General features: G+C 42.2%; 1 protein-coding gene across 14 annotated transcripts in view; it reads left to right on the top strand.

The window, feature by feature from the left end:
* LOC116322699 (calcium/calmodulin-dependent protein kinase type II subunit gamma) overlaps window positions 1-16,230 on the top strand; it is a 40,971-nt gene extending 24,741 nt beyond the window's left edge. For 2 of the 14 annotated variants that reach the window (XM_031742839.2, XM_031742837.2), the window contains 10 exons: window positions 1,879-1,919; window positions 2,659-2,742; window positions 4,530-4,574; window positions 4,715-4,769; window positions 4,998-5,078; window positions 7,990-8,130; window positions 10,503-10,578; window positions 10,686-10,780; window positions 12,370-12,606; window positions 13,609-16,230. In XM_031742839.2, coding sequence (XP_031598699.1) covers window positions 1,879-1,919; window positions 2,659-2,742; window positions 4,530-4,574; window positions 4,715-4,769; window positions 4,998-5,078; window positions 7,990-8,130; window positions 10,503-10,578; window positions 10,686-10,780; window positions 12,370-12,602 — 851 coding nt within the window. In that variant the 3' untranslated portion in view covers window positions 12,603-12,606; window positions 13,609-16,230. The remainder of the gene's footprint in view (window positions 1-1,878; window positions 1,920-2,658; window positions 2,743-4,529; window positions 4,575-4,714; window positions 4,770-4,997; window positions 5,079-7,989; window positions 8,131-10,502; window positions 10,579-10,685; window positions 10,781-12,369; window positions 12,607-13,608) is intronic. The other 12 variants (XM_031742843.2, XM_031742840.2, XM_031742844.2 and 9 more) reach the window with 9 other exon arrangements.
* Window positions 16,231-17,234: the final 1,004 nt, after the last annotated feature.

The following is a 17,234-nucleotide window of genomic DNA, read 5'->3' as shown; positions in this document are numbered from 1 at the left end:
CGTGGCAGCAAGTCTGCCACATTAGATGGAGCGATTGTTTTGAAAGTATTAAAATCAGATTTTCCTCTCATCCTGCCCGGTGGAGATGGGTAGTGAAGGTCGGCGATTCCAATGGTGGCTCCATGGATTGAGTACATTAGAAGCAATGTAGAGCAGACTGGATTCTCTGTCTCCCTTTTTAGAACGGAGGATCTTTTTTGCTCTGCAGTGTTTATATACACTTCTCCATAGGATCTGTTTGTAGGCAGGATAAAGGTAAAATGTTTATGGGGAGATAACTTCACCTGAGACACCTAAGGGGAGGCGGGTGTTAATCCTAGGATGTGTGATTGGTGCGCTGAGATTCGGGGTGCCTGTGGTGCTTTAATTGTCAGCTAAAGCCCTCCGAATGCGGGCTCCTTCACTGAGACTGGACCAAGTTGCCTGTTTTGTAAGTTTCTGTAAATATGTGTGACATCATCACTCCAGATTGGACTCCTCATCTCTCCTCCTTTTAAGTCATCCATAATTAAGATTTTTGTTTTTTATTTTCTTTCTTTTTTTTCTTTTTTTTTTTTTTTGGCTTTTGGCTTTTGGTCCTCTGATGATGTCACTCATCACTGCAAACCTATAACTGCTTCCTTGCACTTCTCTGTAGAGTATTTCTGAGGCAAGGCTTGGCCGTTTGCTCATGATGTTTCCTTTTAATGGCATTATAGCAGAATGTGACAGAAGTGTGAGTTTGAAGCATCTCTCTGTGTTTCTAATTCGGTTTTTGCATTGCTGCCTTTCGCATGTGGGTGTCCTGTGTGGTTAATTCCTACAAAATGTTCTCGGGAGACACACCTTCAGATGCTTTCTAATGCATTTTTCCTTTCTCATCACCTAGCTAGAATCTTGCTTGAGTGGTGAAGCCCTCCTCCTGTGGGTCACCTTGACTTTTACCCATCTTGCCATGTTAAATTTGTGCTAGAGAGCATGTGAACGTGGTAGTCCCATGCTGTCACATTAGCACCCTGGTGACTGCTTGATAGAAGATGTAGCCAAATGAAGAGCAGATGTTTGCACTGTGAACAATCAGCTCCCCTTTCTCTAGTTTTTGAATGAAAATGAAAACTGAAAATGAAACTTGCAAAAAATATATATTTTTTCCTTTGGATGCTGCATGGCCAGGCCAAGGTATAAGCTGCCTATCAATGCAACAGCCAAGATTAGGGAGCATGAGTTTTCACTTGATATTGTTTGCTGCTGTAAATGCTGTGCCCCTTATCTCTCCTCTCATGTATTGAAATACTAAGCCCTCTCTTACAACCCTCCCCCCTCTTCCCTCCCCCTCTATCCCTCTCCAATTTCCTATTGGAAGGTAAGAAACTCAAGATAAGATTTTTGGAACCTGTGTGTGTTGGTAGAAAAACAAGAGAAAAGCAAGCAAGAGAGAGTTGAGAGCGTTAGACTGAGAGGAAAAGTGACTGGAGCCCTTAAAGGAAATCAATGATTTACATTAACCTAGCTCATCACCGTCAGTCCTGGCGGCAGTTTGAGTCTGGCCATCATTCTCTTTCTAGATCTGCTGGGGTCTTCCAGGCAGGAAATGGATTGAGGAAGTTTACTTTGCTCTCAGGTTTCTCTTATATCCCCAGATGGCAATGAATGGATTACGATGTGAATGGGTTTTGCAGAGTGTAGCAACCTGTACAGCCAAGGGGCGAAAAATGCCCGAGAAATCCATTAAATGCATGTTGTGCTTTGGAAACATCTAAGCTTACTTTGTCACAGTGACTGAGGTGTTGGGGATTCATAGATGTAACGTAGGTTAGAGGTACGAACGAACTATCATCGTCAGTAAATCTTAACTTTTCTACCTGTTTCTCTCCCCTTCTATCCTCCTTTTTTCCACAGCATGCAAAAGTTTACTCAACAAGAAGTCAGATTCTGCTAAGGTAAGGTTCTCTTCATCACCTCTCTGCCCTCTTTTGTTCTGCTACATGGTGTCCTATCTCTCCTCTGTCAGCTGACCTCGATTTTCTGCCTTCTGTTCTTTTTCTGTCTTTCACAGTCTTTCTTTAGCGCACTTTTCCTCCTATTATTTCAACGAATATCTTTTGTCGTGCAGTAGTTATTATTAATTTTAAGAGTTTTTTGTTTTTAGGCACATTGACCTTGTTTTATATCTGCAGAGGAGTTTCTTTCTATGGCATGTTTTTAGATCCCATAATCCTGCAGTCCTTTCCACAAGTTTTTAACATTTTTTTTTTTTTTTTTAAACCAACATTTTCACTCATAATTTATAAATATTGGTTCCCTAATGCTGGTTTTTATTCTTTCACCTTTAGTCAGTTTCAGTCAAATGTCTGCTGCTCTCTTTCCCAGCAATCTCCATCAGCCTCTGCTGCTATTAAGCATCTCGCTCCCCACTCCTCTTTTTCTTTTCTGCCCCAGGGGTCACTCTGTGTAGTTAAGTGGGAGCGGCATAGAGAGTTAGTGAGGCAGTAAAAGGGATGATCTAGAGGCCATTCTATGGCACTCACCCTCTCATTTACCCTGTTAGCTCTCAATAGCCCGGGAGCTTCCACCAACATTAGCCCCGTTTCCTGAAAGGCGTGTTTCAATTCTAATGCATCTTTCTCTATGTGTGTGTGACGTATGTGTTCACTTTGAGTGTTTGCGTTCTCGTCCCAGCCTTCTACCAACAACAGTAAGAACAGTATAGTGAGCGCCATCAATGCCCTGAAAGACACCAACATGGCAACGAACGCACAGATGGTACAGTAGGCCGCCGCAGTGTCAGTTCCTGCCTCTTAATCCCCCCCTGTCCCCTCAGTAGTTGCATTGGGCCTCATCCTCCATCATCTGCTTGTCATCCTTCATCTACCACCTAGGAGGTCTTGCTCTGTAACATCCCCTGTCTCGATAAGCTTAGCATCCGTGATGCACGTGTGCTCCTGATTTAGGTGAAACACTTTTGGAAATTATTCAAATTTAGTTAAAAAAATCTAAACAGGTGCACATGTGCACCCTGTCAGCCACAGGGGCATGACCTTGTTTGCAGGACTGTGTGCACCTAAAGTGGCAGCTCGTAAAGCTGTCGAGACCCCGTTTGGAGACCTCCACCTGTTAATATCCAAGTACAATTCTGTCTCATGTAATAGCCCCCATGTTTATATCTGTATATAATCCTCAATCGGCTACTTTCTTATCTTTTTCCCATCCTAACATCTTTCTTTGTCATCTACATATTTTAGCCAGCTGTTCTTTGTCATTCTAACCTCGCACCATCCATAACATCCCCATTGACATCCTCATTGTAGTGAAAAACTTGACCATTGTGCTCCAATCCAGCACTAGCATGCTGTGGTTTTGAGAAGCTTTTACTAGCATGCATTAAATTACATCTTGTAGTGTTGTGGTTGGATAACAGTCGGGTTGGTTTGGTAGTGCTTCTCAACTGGAGGTACAGGTCCCCAAAGACACAGATATTATGTTTAAAAAAACGTCTAATAGAGAAAGTGACGATCAGCTCAAAGAGCCGTGCCCCAGTTATGTAATGCATACACGGTAAAACTACACGGAGCCAATAAACCTACTGTTAACCTGCAGCAGTTATCATGAAATATTACCCGTTTAACTGAGCAAAATCTGAGCAGCTTCTCGTTCTTGAGGGTTTGTTATTACGTATTTTTTAAATATTTTAAACTGAGTAATAATAGTTATTAAGCTTTTAATTTATGGATTACCATTCAGGACTCAAAAGTACAAAACTCCTTCCATAAAGTAATTTATGCATTTATTGGATTCGGTTATATGAGCGGAATTGAAAACAAACAAAAAAAGGACAGACTGTGTGGTGAAAGGAAAGAAGCTCCATCCTGAAATGGGACAGAAACAGTTGCCAGATCTCATGGTACTTCTGGGTGCAGCCTCGGGCGTTGTATTTAAACTGTTCCAGTTTAAAATGGGACGTTACCTCTTTGACCCAGTGCTTGTGGGACTGTGGCCACATTTTCTTTGCTCTGTGAAGTCTCGGGTCACGTATCAGGTGTCTGCTTTGAGGTTATTTAAAAGCTAACAGAATCTGCTTTTTTTCTTTCAAAGTAATATTCATAATACTTTGACACATAAAACAGAAAACTGCAGCTAATGCATTTAATTCTCCTAACTGTGTTTTGTAAAACAATAACTCTGTATGCTCTCATTATCTCGGTGTAGTTCCAGTAAAATCTGATAAATGATAACAGACCAGAAGTGATGAGGCTATTAATTGATTGAGTGAGCTCTCAGCAAATGATTCCCCTGTGTTTCGTCTTCTCTGAGAGCATCTCTGTGTTTAGACCAAACAAACATCTGAAGATGCATTTTAGTATGTGACCAGCGTTTGGGGAAATTACGAACTCTTTTCTGGTGTTTTAGTTTTGGATCCACCAGCTGTTGTGAAGATGTTTAAGTTTTAGGTTTTGGCTGAGGTAAAAAATAAAGGGGCCCACTTTAAATCCAGTTGAGAGGCACTGTTTAAGGACAATAGTTTGGACTAACTGTTTTGTTCTGTATCGCAGGAATCTCAAAGCACAGTGGTGCACAATGCTCCCGATGGAGTCAAGGTGAGATGGGTGTTTTGTTGTTTTTATTTCTGTCTGAAAGCCCGACGCAGAGCATCACACGCACCTGACGGGCTCGATCCTGCCGGATCCTGGCAGCGTTTGATTTCAGCATGTGTCTGTCTCTTTCCTCTGCATCCCAGGGATCAACAGAGAGCAATGCCACCAACGACGAGGAGGAAATGAAAGGTAGGAAAGGTACTCTAGTGTTTTATTCCCTTTATCCTGTTCTCTCTTCTGTCTCCCATTCAGTGACATGTGCAGGGTTTTTTTTAATTTATATATTTATTTATTTATTTTTGGACTGTACTGACTGGCAGGTGTGCTGAGATACGACGCGTGTCTGTCACACTTTTGACTGTGTCTGTCGTGTGTGTATGTGTGTATTTATTGTGTGTGTGGCTGCGTTTTGTATGTGTGTTCTAGCGGACAGTACGGCGCTGAGTCAGAGCAGCGCCACAGAGGAGATGCCCCCACTTCTGCCCTCACCTCAAAGCTCACCTGCCAGTAAGTTTATCCATGGCAACCGGAAAGCTATACGGTCGCCTCTGGCTAGGACATAACACCCCCCCACACCCCCCACACCCCAACCCCACCACCACCTGCCCCCCCTCACTCCCACCCTGGCTTTCTGTAGTCACCGGCAATAACGTCTTACATCTCTGAGCCCCCACCCTCACTCTGATCCACCAAGCTTTTTTTTCTTTTAGGGTTCCCACTGGTTTTAGATTTTTGAAATGATTCACCTTTATGTTTGGCTTTTACAAATTTCTGTAGGTTAATTCCAGTTTATTGCATTTTTGATCTTATTTTGGTAGGTTTAGCATAACGACACCATTTGGCCATGTTGTAGCAACGGCTTTCCAATTAATGCTGTGTAACACGGCTCCAATAATCAGTTTCTTAACAGGATCATGGGGACACGACAGCACTACCTTGCTCTGAAACCTATTATTTTCAGTAGCATTTGCTGCACATTGACAAATGACAGATTCCAGTAGAAACAAGTCATTGAATTAAGTGACAGAAATCTTTATTTCCCCAGCAGGAAAACAATTTCTTCGACTCAGGTTTCCATTGAGACGTTTCAGTATTCAGATAATTAATAATTAATTAATATTTCATTCACCGTTCCCACAAATGCACAAAAAAACATAGATATTTTTCTGAGGTTTGCACAGTCGATTACTATAATCATTATCTTAACACAAAACAGTGAGTGATGGTAGCATGTACTTTGCAAAAGTCTAGAGCCATGGTTCATTTCTTTATATTTTGTTAGGAGAATGGGACACAGGTGCAGCGATGCATTGAAACATGTGCAAACATGCATAGAAATACAGCACATAATAAGCTTGAAAGTCGATATTTGGTATGACCGCCTTTATTCTTCAACATATCCTGAACTCTTAGGTAAGCTTTCTTGTCATTTAAGTAGTCTTCAGTGATAGTTCCCCAGGCTTCTTGAAGGACAAAGCTCTTCTTTGGATGATTCCTGCCGTTTACTCTACTCTGCCAAAATGATCCCACACTGCTTCAATAATTTTAAAAACAGTAAACAGGCAGAATTTAAGTGCTTCAAGCAAAGTCTTCCTACTGTGACCACACAATCAGCATCATATTCTCTTTGAAAACCACCAAATCACTAAGTCACTGGTTTACATCTTGGGTAATCGGTCATTTGTGTTTTTTGGCCTATTGGATTTCACCTCAACAGTGCCACTTCATTTCCACATATGAGCAGTTAGTTTATATGCAGTCTTATTGAAACTAGGTTGTAATAAACTGGAATAATCTTTTAGCAGTTATGACAAACATGCTGTTTGTTTGTTAGTTTTTTTTAAGCACACTGACTGCTGACACACTTCCTGCTCTCCATTCTTGCTCGCTGTGTGAGAGCAAGGCAACACAGATCTTGTGTAACTTCTTCTAATGGACACTTTAAGGGGAACCTGTTATGCTCCTTTAACACCATCTTGTTTTTAATGCTTTGACTCTACTAAAGTTGCTTTGTGTGATCAATAGTTCATTTCAACCCCCCCTTCTTTATGCTAACTTCTTTCTGATTGGCTGCCCCTTGCAAACAGAAGGTTTTGAACAGCGGACAGCGGGGACGAGTGCCTCTGACAACCATTTTAATGATGTTTTTGATATCATCTAGAACCAAGAGTAGAAGAAAACGTATAATTTATTCTGGCTATATGACACTTTGTTTAACATGAGCATCCACTATTGTAACAGACAGAAAACAAGGAAAAGCATAACGGGTCCCCTTTAACGTCACTGTGCTCTGATCAAACTTTTAAAAAATAACAGACCCTGTCTTTTGTTTCTTTTCTTCTCATGTTAACTCTTGTACAGGTGTTCGACCTAATTGTGGAAAGTCATTTCAAAAACACAGATTTTGATTTTGATTTTCATCGGGGCCACTGTGGGAACCCTGAAACCTGTGTGTGCGCGTGTGTGCGCGTGTGTGTGTGTGTGCGTGTGTGTGTGTGTGTGTGCGCGTGTGTGCGTGTGTGTGTTTGTTTTTTGGTGATGGCTACATCTATCCCCTTGTCCTCCTAATGTGACAGCTCCATCTGGAGGAAGTCTTGCTTACCTTGCAGCTGATCGTCCTAAAGTAGTCACCCAGTCTCACAGACCTTGCAGCCTGTCTGACTTTAATGGAACCATGCACACCATAGAGCGTCATGTCCTCACACTTTCTCAGTGTTCCTGTACTTATTTTTTTTGTGTGTGTGTATTTTCATCTTCTAATTTCTTTTCCATTTCTCTTAATACACCATTCTTCACCAATCAAATCTTCTCTATCATCTTTCCTCTAGTCTGTTGACCTCTTGTATTCATCCTCCTGCTCTTGCAAGGCAAACTTGCACTAAAGTACAATCTAATCTCTCCCCCTCTCCCTTCCTCCTCCTCCTCTTCTAACTTCTTTCCTGTGTGCATTTTCCACTCCTGCCTTCCTTCCTGAACATGCTAAGTTTCCCCACAGGCATAACTTGAGCAAATAACAAACAATGGCTTCGATCGTCTCTTTGCTCAGTGCTCCAGTTCATCAGAGGAGGCTTAATGTTAATGTGTATGACCGTTAGGAGTAGAGTAGATGTGAGCAGAGCAGGCATTTAACTGACTTCCACATCGCACAGCATCACGATCAGAGCGGCACTGATCTGGCTTCCAGCTACCACCCTGTCCTCATGTCACCCATCTGCATGTCTGTCATAAACGCAATGTTAGCTGTTTATTTCTTTCTTATTCTACCAAATGTACTAACCCACATCACCTTCATCAACTTTTTTTTATCCTGCATGAGCTAAGTGTGCGCGTGTTATGTGTAGATGATCATATTTCTGTCATTTTTGTCTGTTGTCCATCCACATGTTTTTGTTTGTTGACCACCCCTTGTGTGTTTCAGTTCCACCGCATGATGTAAAGCGCATTGCATGGAACAGCACAGGCAACAGTTCCTGCCCCGAGTCTGAACTCTCACAGTCATCCATACCTGCCGCTCCACTAGGGAGCAACACTGTCGCTGCTAAAAGCAACACTAAGCAGAGTAAGAACACATCCGCACTAACTGACTAACTCGGTTTCCCTGCAATCGCCTCACTGTTACCTGCTGCTCGCTGAAACTCTGCATTCCTCGAGTGTGTTAGTGGTTTTTTTGAGTTTTTTGTTTGTTTGTTTTTTGTTTTTAAAGCTGGTTGCAAATGAGTCGTCTGGTCACCAGTTTTGCTTCTTTACAGTTGACTTGTCTTGATTTTAAGTACCATGTTGAAGTAGTGAAGGCCGATGAGCTTAAACACCCGGGTCAACAATCCGAAGCAAAGCCTGATTTGCAACAAAACAATGACAGCAAGAGTAAAAGGGAAGATTTCCAAAGTTGATAGTGAGACCTGCTATAATGTGTGGCTTGGAGAGGGTGACGCTAACAAAAAGAGAGGAGGCAGAGCTGAAGATGCTAAGATTTTAATTGCGAGTGACTAGAATGGACAAGATTAGAAATGAGGATGTCAGAGGGACGGCTCGGGATGAGCTGTTTGGAAATAAAGTTAGAGAGGCAAGCCTGAAATGGTTTGGACATGTGCAGAAGAGTGATGGTGGATATATTGGCGAATGGATGGAGCTCCCAGGAAGAAGGTAAAGAGGAAGCCACAGGGGAGTTTCATGGATGTATTGAAGGAATACATGCAGAGAGCTGATTTAACTTTTAACCATAGTGTGAGATGGAGGCAGATAATCTGCTGTGGCGACGCCTAAAGGGAGCAGCTGAAAGAAAAAGAGGTTATTCTGGTTTTGTTGCCCTTCTGAGTATTTCAGGCAGCCAGATGGTGTGTGTGATTAAAGGTGTGTTCATGCCTTATTATTGAAGTCATGATACAACTTCTCAGCTGGAAAAAAATTACATTAATGCCCCCTTAATTCAGTGAATCGCGTCAGAAAGCTGTCTTTAACGTCACATGCATAGAAACATGCCAGATCATTTACAACAGTAGTAGATGGCAAGAACTTTTATAGCAAATTGTATTATTAAACTACAATTTCTTAGTAATAATCTCTGAAATCGTAATGGGCAGCCATTAGATATGGCAGTGATTTTCAAATTATGTGGGTGCACCATAGATGAGGAGAAAAACATGGAAAATGATTAAGATGAATGAATGAATATGATTTTATTTTTCACAGCAAAAATAAATGTGAATTTCCCGAGTGTCTGTCATGCTGATCTTTATTTCACTTTTTACATCATTAGTAACAGAAATTGTGGTTTTTGAGGTGTGAATTCTTTTTTTTTTTTCCTCCTAAAGTGGGGCATGCAACAAAGTTTTTATGAACTACTGACATAAACTGACCTAGATAATACTGTAATACTGTATAGTAGCAGTAATCCTGACAATGCAGGTGAAAGGATGTTTAGCGATTATTTACTGGAAACCGTTGATATTTGTTGTTTAAGTGCTTTGAGTAATGAAATAAAACATCTGTATTGTTTCTGCATTTCATCTTAAAAGTAGAAGGAACAACTTAACAACTACACGAGTCAAGATGAGCTGTAGCGCTCATGCTGATTTTAATAACCGAGCATGTCGTCTGGCCCATCAGTGTGGTTCACTGATGTGTTTAGAAATCAGTAGAGCTCTTAAGGCACAGAATAAAATGCAGTGCTCTCGGTTTATTGCTGGTTTTAGTGTTTTCCATTGAATTTGTTGACTAGAAGAAAATATCGCTTGATTGATTTTGTGGAGACAAAAGTTGTACCACGAGTAATCTCTTCATTTGGTTTTACTGTTACTTTAAAAGTGTGTGAGGCACTTTACACTGAATAACAACTAACATAAATAAATGATAAACTTGTAGGTTATGGCTTGTTTGGTGTGGAACAGATGTTAACTAAGACCATATAAAGAAACTTGAAGAGGAAAGGGATTGAAGTTGATCAGACTATTACTGTTAATCAGTTCTAGGAATAGCTGAGTGAATAAAACCGTCAAAGTCTGGCAAGTTTGCTCACTTGTGCATCTAACAGTTGGTCATAACAGGAGAAAGCTAAGTGGGCCTCGAGTGAGGAAGGCTGTGATCTCTACAAGCAGAGTTGTTGCTTCTGTTTGGTTGGCAGTGTGTGCTCACGGCGGAGAGTCGTGTTCAGTCAGTTGTTGTGTCGTCGCAAAGGCGAGAAGCTGAGCGAGAGACAGTGATGGGGGTCGAGCTCCGGTGATGAGGCAGCTTTTGGATCCGGGCGACCAGGTTAAAGAGGGGACTCGAGCCGTAGCCGCAGAGGAAGAGCACGTGAAGGAAGGCAGGAGCTGAAGCGATGAGACAAAGTGTCATTGTGCAGAAACCCACCACACTGTTATTGTCTCACCTTCCAACTGGCATCTCACCAGCTGCCATCTGTTTGCCTCTTTCTGTCTCTTGTTCTGTCTGCAGCTCGTAAACAGGAGATCATCAAGATTACGGAGCAGCTGATTGAAGCAATCAACAATGGAGATTTCGATGCCTACACGTGAGTACAACTGTGTGTAAAAGTGAAAAGCAGCAGATGCTTTCTGTGAGTGGAAACGAGTGCAATTTGGTAACAGGCTCATCTCGTTTTTGTTTTTTCATGTTCAGGAGGATTTGTGATCCTGGACTCACCTCTTTCGAACCCGAGGCTCTGGGAAACCTGGTGGAGGGAATGGACTTTCACAAATTCTACTTTGAAAACTGTGAGTCTTCTTCTTTACTTGCATAATATACAGTTTATTTTAAGCAGTTTGAAATACCAGGCAAGTTAGGAAATAGCAAGAATAGTTGTCACTGTGGATAAACTCCACTATTGGACTATTTATGACTGCAACTAATAATTATTTAATTGTTTAAAGAAAAGAAGCTCAACTCATACAGCTTTGGTTGCTCCTTCAAATTAGTTGTAAACCCAATTATGTCCAATAAATAAATAAAAAAAATTTAAAAAAAGAAATTGTTGCATTTGGAAGGTCAAGATTTCTGATTTAGCAGGGAAAATGTAACCATGATGATGGTACACATCCAGTCCCTCATTTTTCTGTCAATCCACAGCCTGAACTAGTGTTCAGCCTATAGTTAAGACGAGTATCTGTCAAAAATGGTTGTGATTTTTAAAATATTTATTTTAGCGGTTTAAATATAAAAAAAATAAATTCTAAATAAGTGCATGGTAAATGGTAAATGGCCTGTATTTGTATAGCGCTTTACTAGTCCCTAAGGACCCCAAAGCGCTTTACACGACCAGTCATCCACCCATTCACACACTGGTGATGGCAAGCTACATTGTAGCCACAGCCACCCTGGGGCGCACTGGCAGAGACGAGGCTGCCGGACACTGGCGCCACCGGGCCCTCTGACCACCACCAGTAGGCAACGGGTGAAGTGTCTTGCCCAAGGACACAACGACCGAGACTGTCCAAGCCGGGGCTCGAACCGGCAGCCTTCCAATTACAAGGCGAACTCCCAACTCTTGAGCCACGATCGCCCGCATAAAAAAAGAACAATGATCTCAAGAATTCCAAGCTACAACAAGTCTTGTAGTATTACTTGACCAACACATTTCAGCCTTTTTTTTAATCAAGCAAACAAACAAATGACAGAAGAATACATATACAGTATTAGTACCAGGCTGTAAAGCATGTAGTGAGGTGCACTGTAGGCTCCTGCAGGTAAAGCTGGCAAGTCTGCTAACTGCACAGTTTATGAGACGAGATGTTCTTCCAGTAATAGCTGAATTGTTCCCAGTGAATGTCAAAGAGTCACAGAGTATTTTTTGCTTGGCCGTCAGTGTGAGTTAATCCTGTGGTGTCTCTGTATCCAGTGAGGACTGTGATCCATAGACTGTAAGTGAAATATGAACACAGCCACACTGAAATCATGTACGCATGAGAAGGTGAAGGGCTAAGCTTTGTTAGCATGGTGCATTCATAGACTGTTGCATCACATCAACACAGAAAACTGTGACATACACGTAAATGGCATACTGTGACATGAAAGACTCAATCGAGAGGTCCACCTCAGTGACTTGAATAGTGTCAGTGAGTCGAGCCCTTAATATTTACAGTTTACGTACTAATAAATACTAATGGGTGATTTCACTGTTTACATTAAAAAATGAAGGGGAAATCAGCTATACCTACAAATTTATGCCAGGCTTAAATATGGTTATTTGACCTTTTAACATGAGGAAACTTCAGGTACAACCCGATTATGGATTGAAGGAACTGCAACTCATTTGTCATACTTGGAGGTCGCTGCTGACCGTGGACATTTCTTCCACTTTGTGCAGTGTTGAGCAAAAACAGCAAGCCCGTGCATACCACCCTGCTCAACCCACACGTGCACCTGATCGGCGAGGACGCCGCGTGCATCGCCTACATCCGGCTCACACAGTTCGTGGATTCCACCGGCCGCCCCCGTTCCAGCCAATCAGAGGAGACCAGAGTGTGGCATCGCCGCGATGGCAAGTGGCTTAACGTCCACTTCCACTGCTCGGGAGCGCCTGCTGCACCACTACAGTGATCAGGTACACATCCTTACTCCTCACAAGAGTTTTTGTTTGTTTCTGCATTACTGGGTTAAACATGATGGGTTACAGAAAAGTCTAAATAGTCCACAAGAGACAGTTTTAAATATTTAAAATATTAATATTTTCAATAATGTTGAGACATTCAAATTAATGGTGCGTCATGGACTATTTCAACTGTCTTAAATAAGGCTTGGTTTGGTGTCATGGGATGGAAGGAAAGGAGAAAAGGTTAGAAGGGAAAGAAAGAAGGAAAACTGGTAGGGATGAAGGATGAAAAGAAGGTAGAAATGAAGTAAATTGGGAAGGAAGATAGGAAAAAAGGAAATGATAATGGATGATGGAAGGACTTGTTGGACTATTATTCAATTTTTAAAAAATGTGCAAGTGGGTTTTTTTTGGGGGGGGGGGGGGCTTGTTTGCTTGCTTGCTTGCTTGTTTGTTTGTTTGTTTGTTTTAAATCGTCAGCCGTTATCTGTGGCCGTTTTCCTGCCCATCTGTATCCAAACTGTTGAGATCAAGAATCTGGCCACAGATGGGCAGTGACAGGAAAAGCTGAAGCTCCAGAGAACACTAGCACAAGCCTCCAGTCTAACTCGACGCTAAAGGGCCCTACCAAGGTCCAAACACAGAACTTTTCCTGCTGTGAGGCAACAGTGCTAACTGCTGAGCCACCAAAACGGCAAATCTGATCAAATTTAAGCAAAAAGAAAAGAAATCTGGGTTAGATTGGTTAGATTTAGGCGAAGATGGTTTCCAGTAAATCAGAACGCCCTGAAGACACACCTGCAGTCCCTAGGTTGCAAAAATGTGATTGGTTCATTTCAGTGATGGTCCTGGAGCAGCACTGACTGTGTTGTAAGAAAAACACCAACACAAACTTAGTGAAACGACAAAAATAAGAACCAGCAATAAACTCGAACTATTCTTGGAACTGTTTACATTCTGATGATTCCAGCTGTGGTACCAACCTCTCCTCTCTCCTTTCCTCTCCTCTCCCAGTGGTCCTGAGCCTCCAGTCTACTGGAGTGTGTGTTTTGGGGGGCAGTGTTTTTTCAGCAAGCGTGTTTAAGAGGTCCGTCCTCTGCGTGGATTGGCTAGTGCCAGGAGCCCGGCCGGGCGAGATCGCATCCCTCTCCACGATACCAACCAATCCTGTCCCTCCTTTGACCTGCTGGGGGCCGGCTGAACACAAGACTCCGCCCCCATGGGATGATGCATGCATCTGGCGCCTGATTGGAGGGCGCGTCTTTGCCCTCTGTCCCTCCCCTGGCAGCCATCTTTTTTCTGCCCGTGCGAGATGAGACGTCCTGGGGGAGCAGAGGATTTACAGTTGAACTTGTGACAGTTTATGAGTATGAGTTATGAATATACTGTGTAAATTATGACTAGATGTACCAGAAAAACCAACAAAACCCAACCAAGCATTTATATTCACTATCTAATAACGGAGGAACAGGGAGGAGTGTCAAGTTAGCAGCTGAGATTTTGGACACATTAGGGATTACTGGGTAGAAAGTGCTCACTACCTGGACTGTTGCTGTTAAGATGTAGGGAGATTTTTATTTTATGTTATTTCCCCCACTGAATTAAAGAGGGAAAAACAAATCAGGTTGGCTCAGTCAGACAGTCGATGACCAGAGAAACTTGATATCAAAAACATGACGCACCAAAGTGTAGAACTTTAGGCTTTTTACGTGTTTGTGTGCTTGTTTTATTATTATTTTGTTTGTTTGTTTTTTCGCCAGAACGGAAACTGTGTTATTGTGGGGGTGGGAATGTGGGCTGGGGATCTCTGAATCGGGGAGGGGGGTTATGTGTTCTGTTGCATTTTTAGCATCCTGATCCCTTTTGCGTTCCTGTGAATAATCGGAGCCTTTTCGCTTCATTATGTTTTCTGGCTCCTTTTAAAGCAGCTGAGTTTTTGTTGTTTTTTGGTTTTTAAAAATGAGGGATTTTTATTGTGCAAATTTAAAGTTAACCTTAGCTGCTAGCAGGTTCTGTTGTGTCTATATGCAGTGGAGGAAGAGAGTGGGCTGCTGCTGCCGCCTCTCCCTCATTAATCCCTTCCCGCCTCTCTTCTCTCTTTTAACCACTTTCTTTTTTAACCTTCCCTCCCACGCTGTTTCTCTGCTTTCTGCAAGGCCCTGGTTTGTTTATAATCACTGTGTAAATACAGTGTATGTATAGATATATGTAGAAAAGTGTAATATATGTACATGTATCTAAGAGACACTCATCCTGTGCACTTGGGCAGTGGGAATCACCCCATGACCTCTGTGACCTCCCCGAGTAGATTAGAAGCGACGTTTGTTGTTGTTTGTTTCCCTGTAATTTAAATTCGCCAATCGGTCACGACAAACATGAATACACACGCTTGTGTAGGCTACCAGCTTTAGATCCATGGCCGTACGACTGTTTTTTGTTTGGGTTTTTTTTGAGACGGGGAATAAAAATAAAAGAAATAACAGTTTGAAAAGTAGTTTGAGCACCCCTCCCCCCATTTTCAGCCTAATAGATCCATATTTAGATATGAAGACCTTCATAATAGTGTCCTTAGTCCTGATCCCACAATGCTGTGAGCCATCTTTTCATATCATATTATGCACCCGCGCACGCCTGGTGGTGTTTTTAAGCTGTGTAACATATCCACACCGCTGCTGCAACCATCGGCGCCGCCCTCGCCGTGCTGCTTAATTGTCTCCATCCATCTGCGACAGTTGTATCCGAAACCGTCCCCGCCCCCCAACCTGCAAGGTGTCCGCCTCCCCCTCCCTCTGTTTTCAGACTCTGCTCTTGAGATGTTTATTTGTACCTCTCTCTCTCTCTCTCTCTCTCTCTCTCTCTCTCTCTCTCTCTCTCTCTGTTGTTTCCGTGTTACTGGTTTGAGTTCTTTCGTTGTTGTTGCTGTTAACTTTGTCGTTTTGGTAATTTGCCGATCTGCCAAGCTGGAGTTCTGCACTGTCCCTCGCACATGGGAATTTTTTTTTTAAAAAAGGGAAAAGAGGGAAGCAGTAAAGACAATGAAATGATAGATGTTGATCAGGACTAAATTATTTATTTATCTAATCTACCCTTGGTGGTTTTAAATTGTGCCTGCTCAGTCGGGAGGAGTTTTGAGAAAGTTCTGGTGTGGGCGTGCAGGTTTTTGGGACCTACACATGTCACGAAGCAGAGCAGGAAGACCTAGTTATATGCATGTTTCAGTTACACATTTCTACCATGTACCTACCTGAATACGGATGGAGCTAGTGTTAATATATGATATTTGCATCTTTTGAAATATGAATTTCCTCCATCCAGAATGTTGAATAGGACATGAAAAATATTTGAAAAAAAAACAAAATTTAAAGAAAAAAAAAAAAGATTCAGGAGCCGTAGCTTGGTATGAGGCCCTCGATGTTTTCCCTGCGTTGTAATGATATAATATTGGGCTGCGCTTTCTCCCCAGCCTTCACATGGATGCTGGAGTTTTTTTGCATGATCATGATGTACAATGAAATACAACCATGAATTGACGACTATCAAGTGTTTGTCTGAGTGTTAGTTGGTCTTCATCATAGCTTTGTTATTCTTCGAACTTGGATCTTGAAAGTATTTAATAAAAATACTATTTCAGCACTGGTCTGTCTTCAGAGTCATTTATTGTCGCGAGGATTGTCACAGAGTGCTTCAACACAAGCCGATGTCAATATGATGCACTCATCTGTCACTTTATTAAGTACACCACGTTAGTACAGTTGGATTCCTTTTCTTTGTGGCAAACATTCCTCTTAGATTTTGGTCCATAGTGACATGACAGCATCACACAGCTGCTGCACATCTATGACGTTTCGCTCCCGTTCAACGCATCTCAAATGTGCTCTGCTGGATTGACATCTGGTGACTGGAGGCTTTTTGAGTACAGTGAACTCGCTGTCATGTTCAAATCATCAAAGCTTTCTGACATGACATGTTATCCTGCTGGAAGCAGCCATCAGAAGAAGGCCACACTGAGGTCAAAAGGATGGACATGGGGTATTTAAACAATGCTTAATTGGTATAAAAGTGTGCCAAACAGTGCACACTACACCACCACCAGCCTGAACTATAAATACAAATTGGTGTAAAAAATTGGATCCATCCTAAATTCTTTCCCTACCATTCAAGTATTACAGCCAAAGAGACTTTTCAGACCGCATAGATCAGTCTTCTATTGCCCAATTTTGGCAATTCAGTGCGACTTGTAGCCTCAGCTTCCTGTTTTGTTTTAGCTGACACAACTGGCAGCCGATGTGATCTTTGCTGCTGTAGCCCATGTGCTAATAAATGTTTGACGTGTTGTACGTCCAGAGACGCTCCTCTGAAATGAGTGGTTTGTCTCTAATCTGGCCATTCTCCTCTGAGATCAACAGGCATTTTCACCAAGAACTGCCACTCACTGGAGATTTTCTTTTTTAATCAGACTGTTATTTATAAACCTAAAGATGGTTGTGTGGGAAAATCACAGAAAAGCAGATCAGGATGGACCACTTAAATCCTTTCTTTTCCTTTCTGATGGTCAGTTTGGACTGCAGCAGGTCGTCTTGACCAGGTCTAATGTGCCAAAATGCATTGGTTTGCATTGACCCCAGTGGGTCCCACAGGAT

This window comes from Oreochromis aureus, linkage group 8 (assembly GCF_013358895.1).
Source record: "Oreochromis aureus strain Israel breed Guangdong linkage group 8, ZZ_aureus, whole genome shotgun sequence".
In the NCBI taxonomy this organism is placed as follows: domain Eukaryota; kingdom Metazoa; phylum Chordata; class Actinopteri; order Cichliformes; family Cichlidae; genus Oreochromis; species Oreochromis aureus.
The sequence above is the reverse complement of the archived record's forward strand: the minus strand, read 5'-3'. Positions and strand labels throughout refer to the sequence as shown.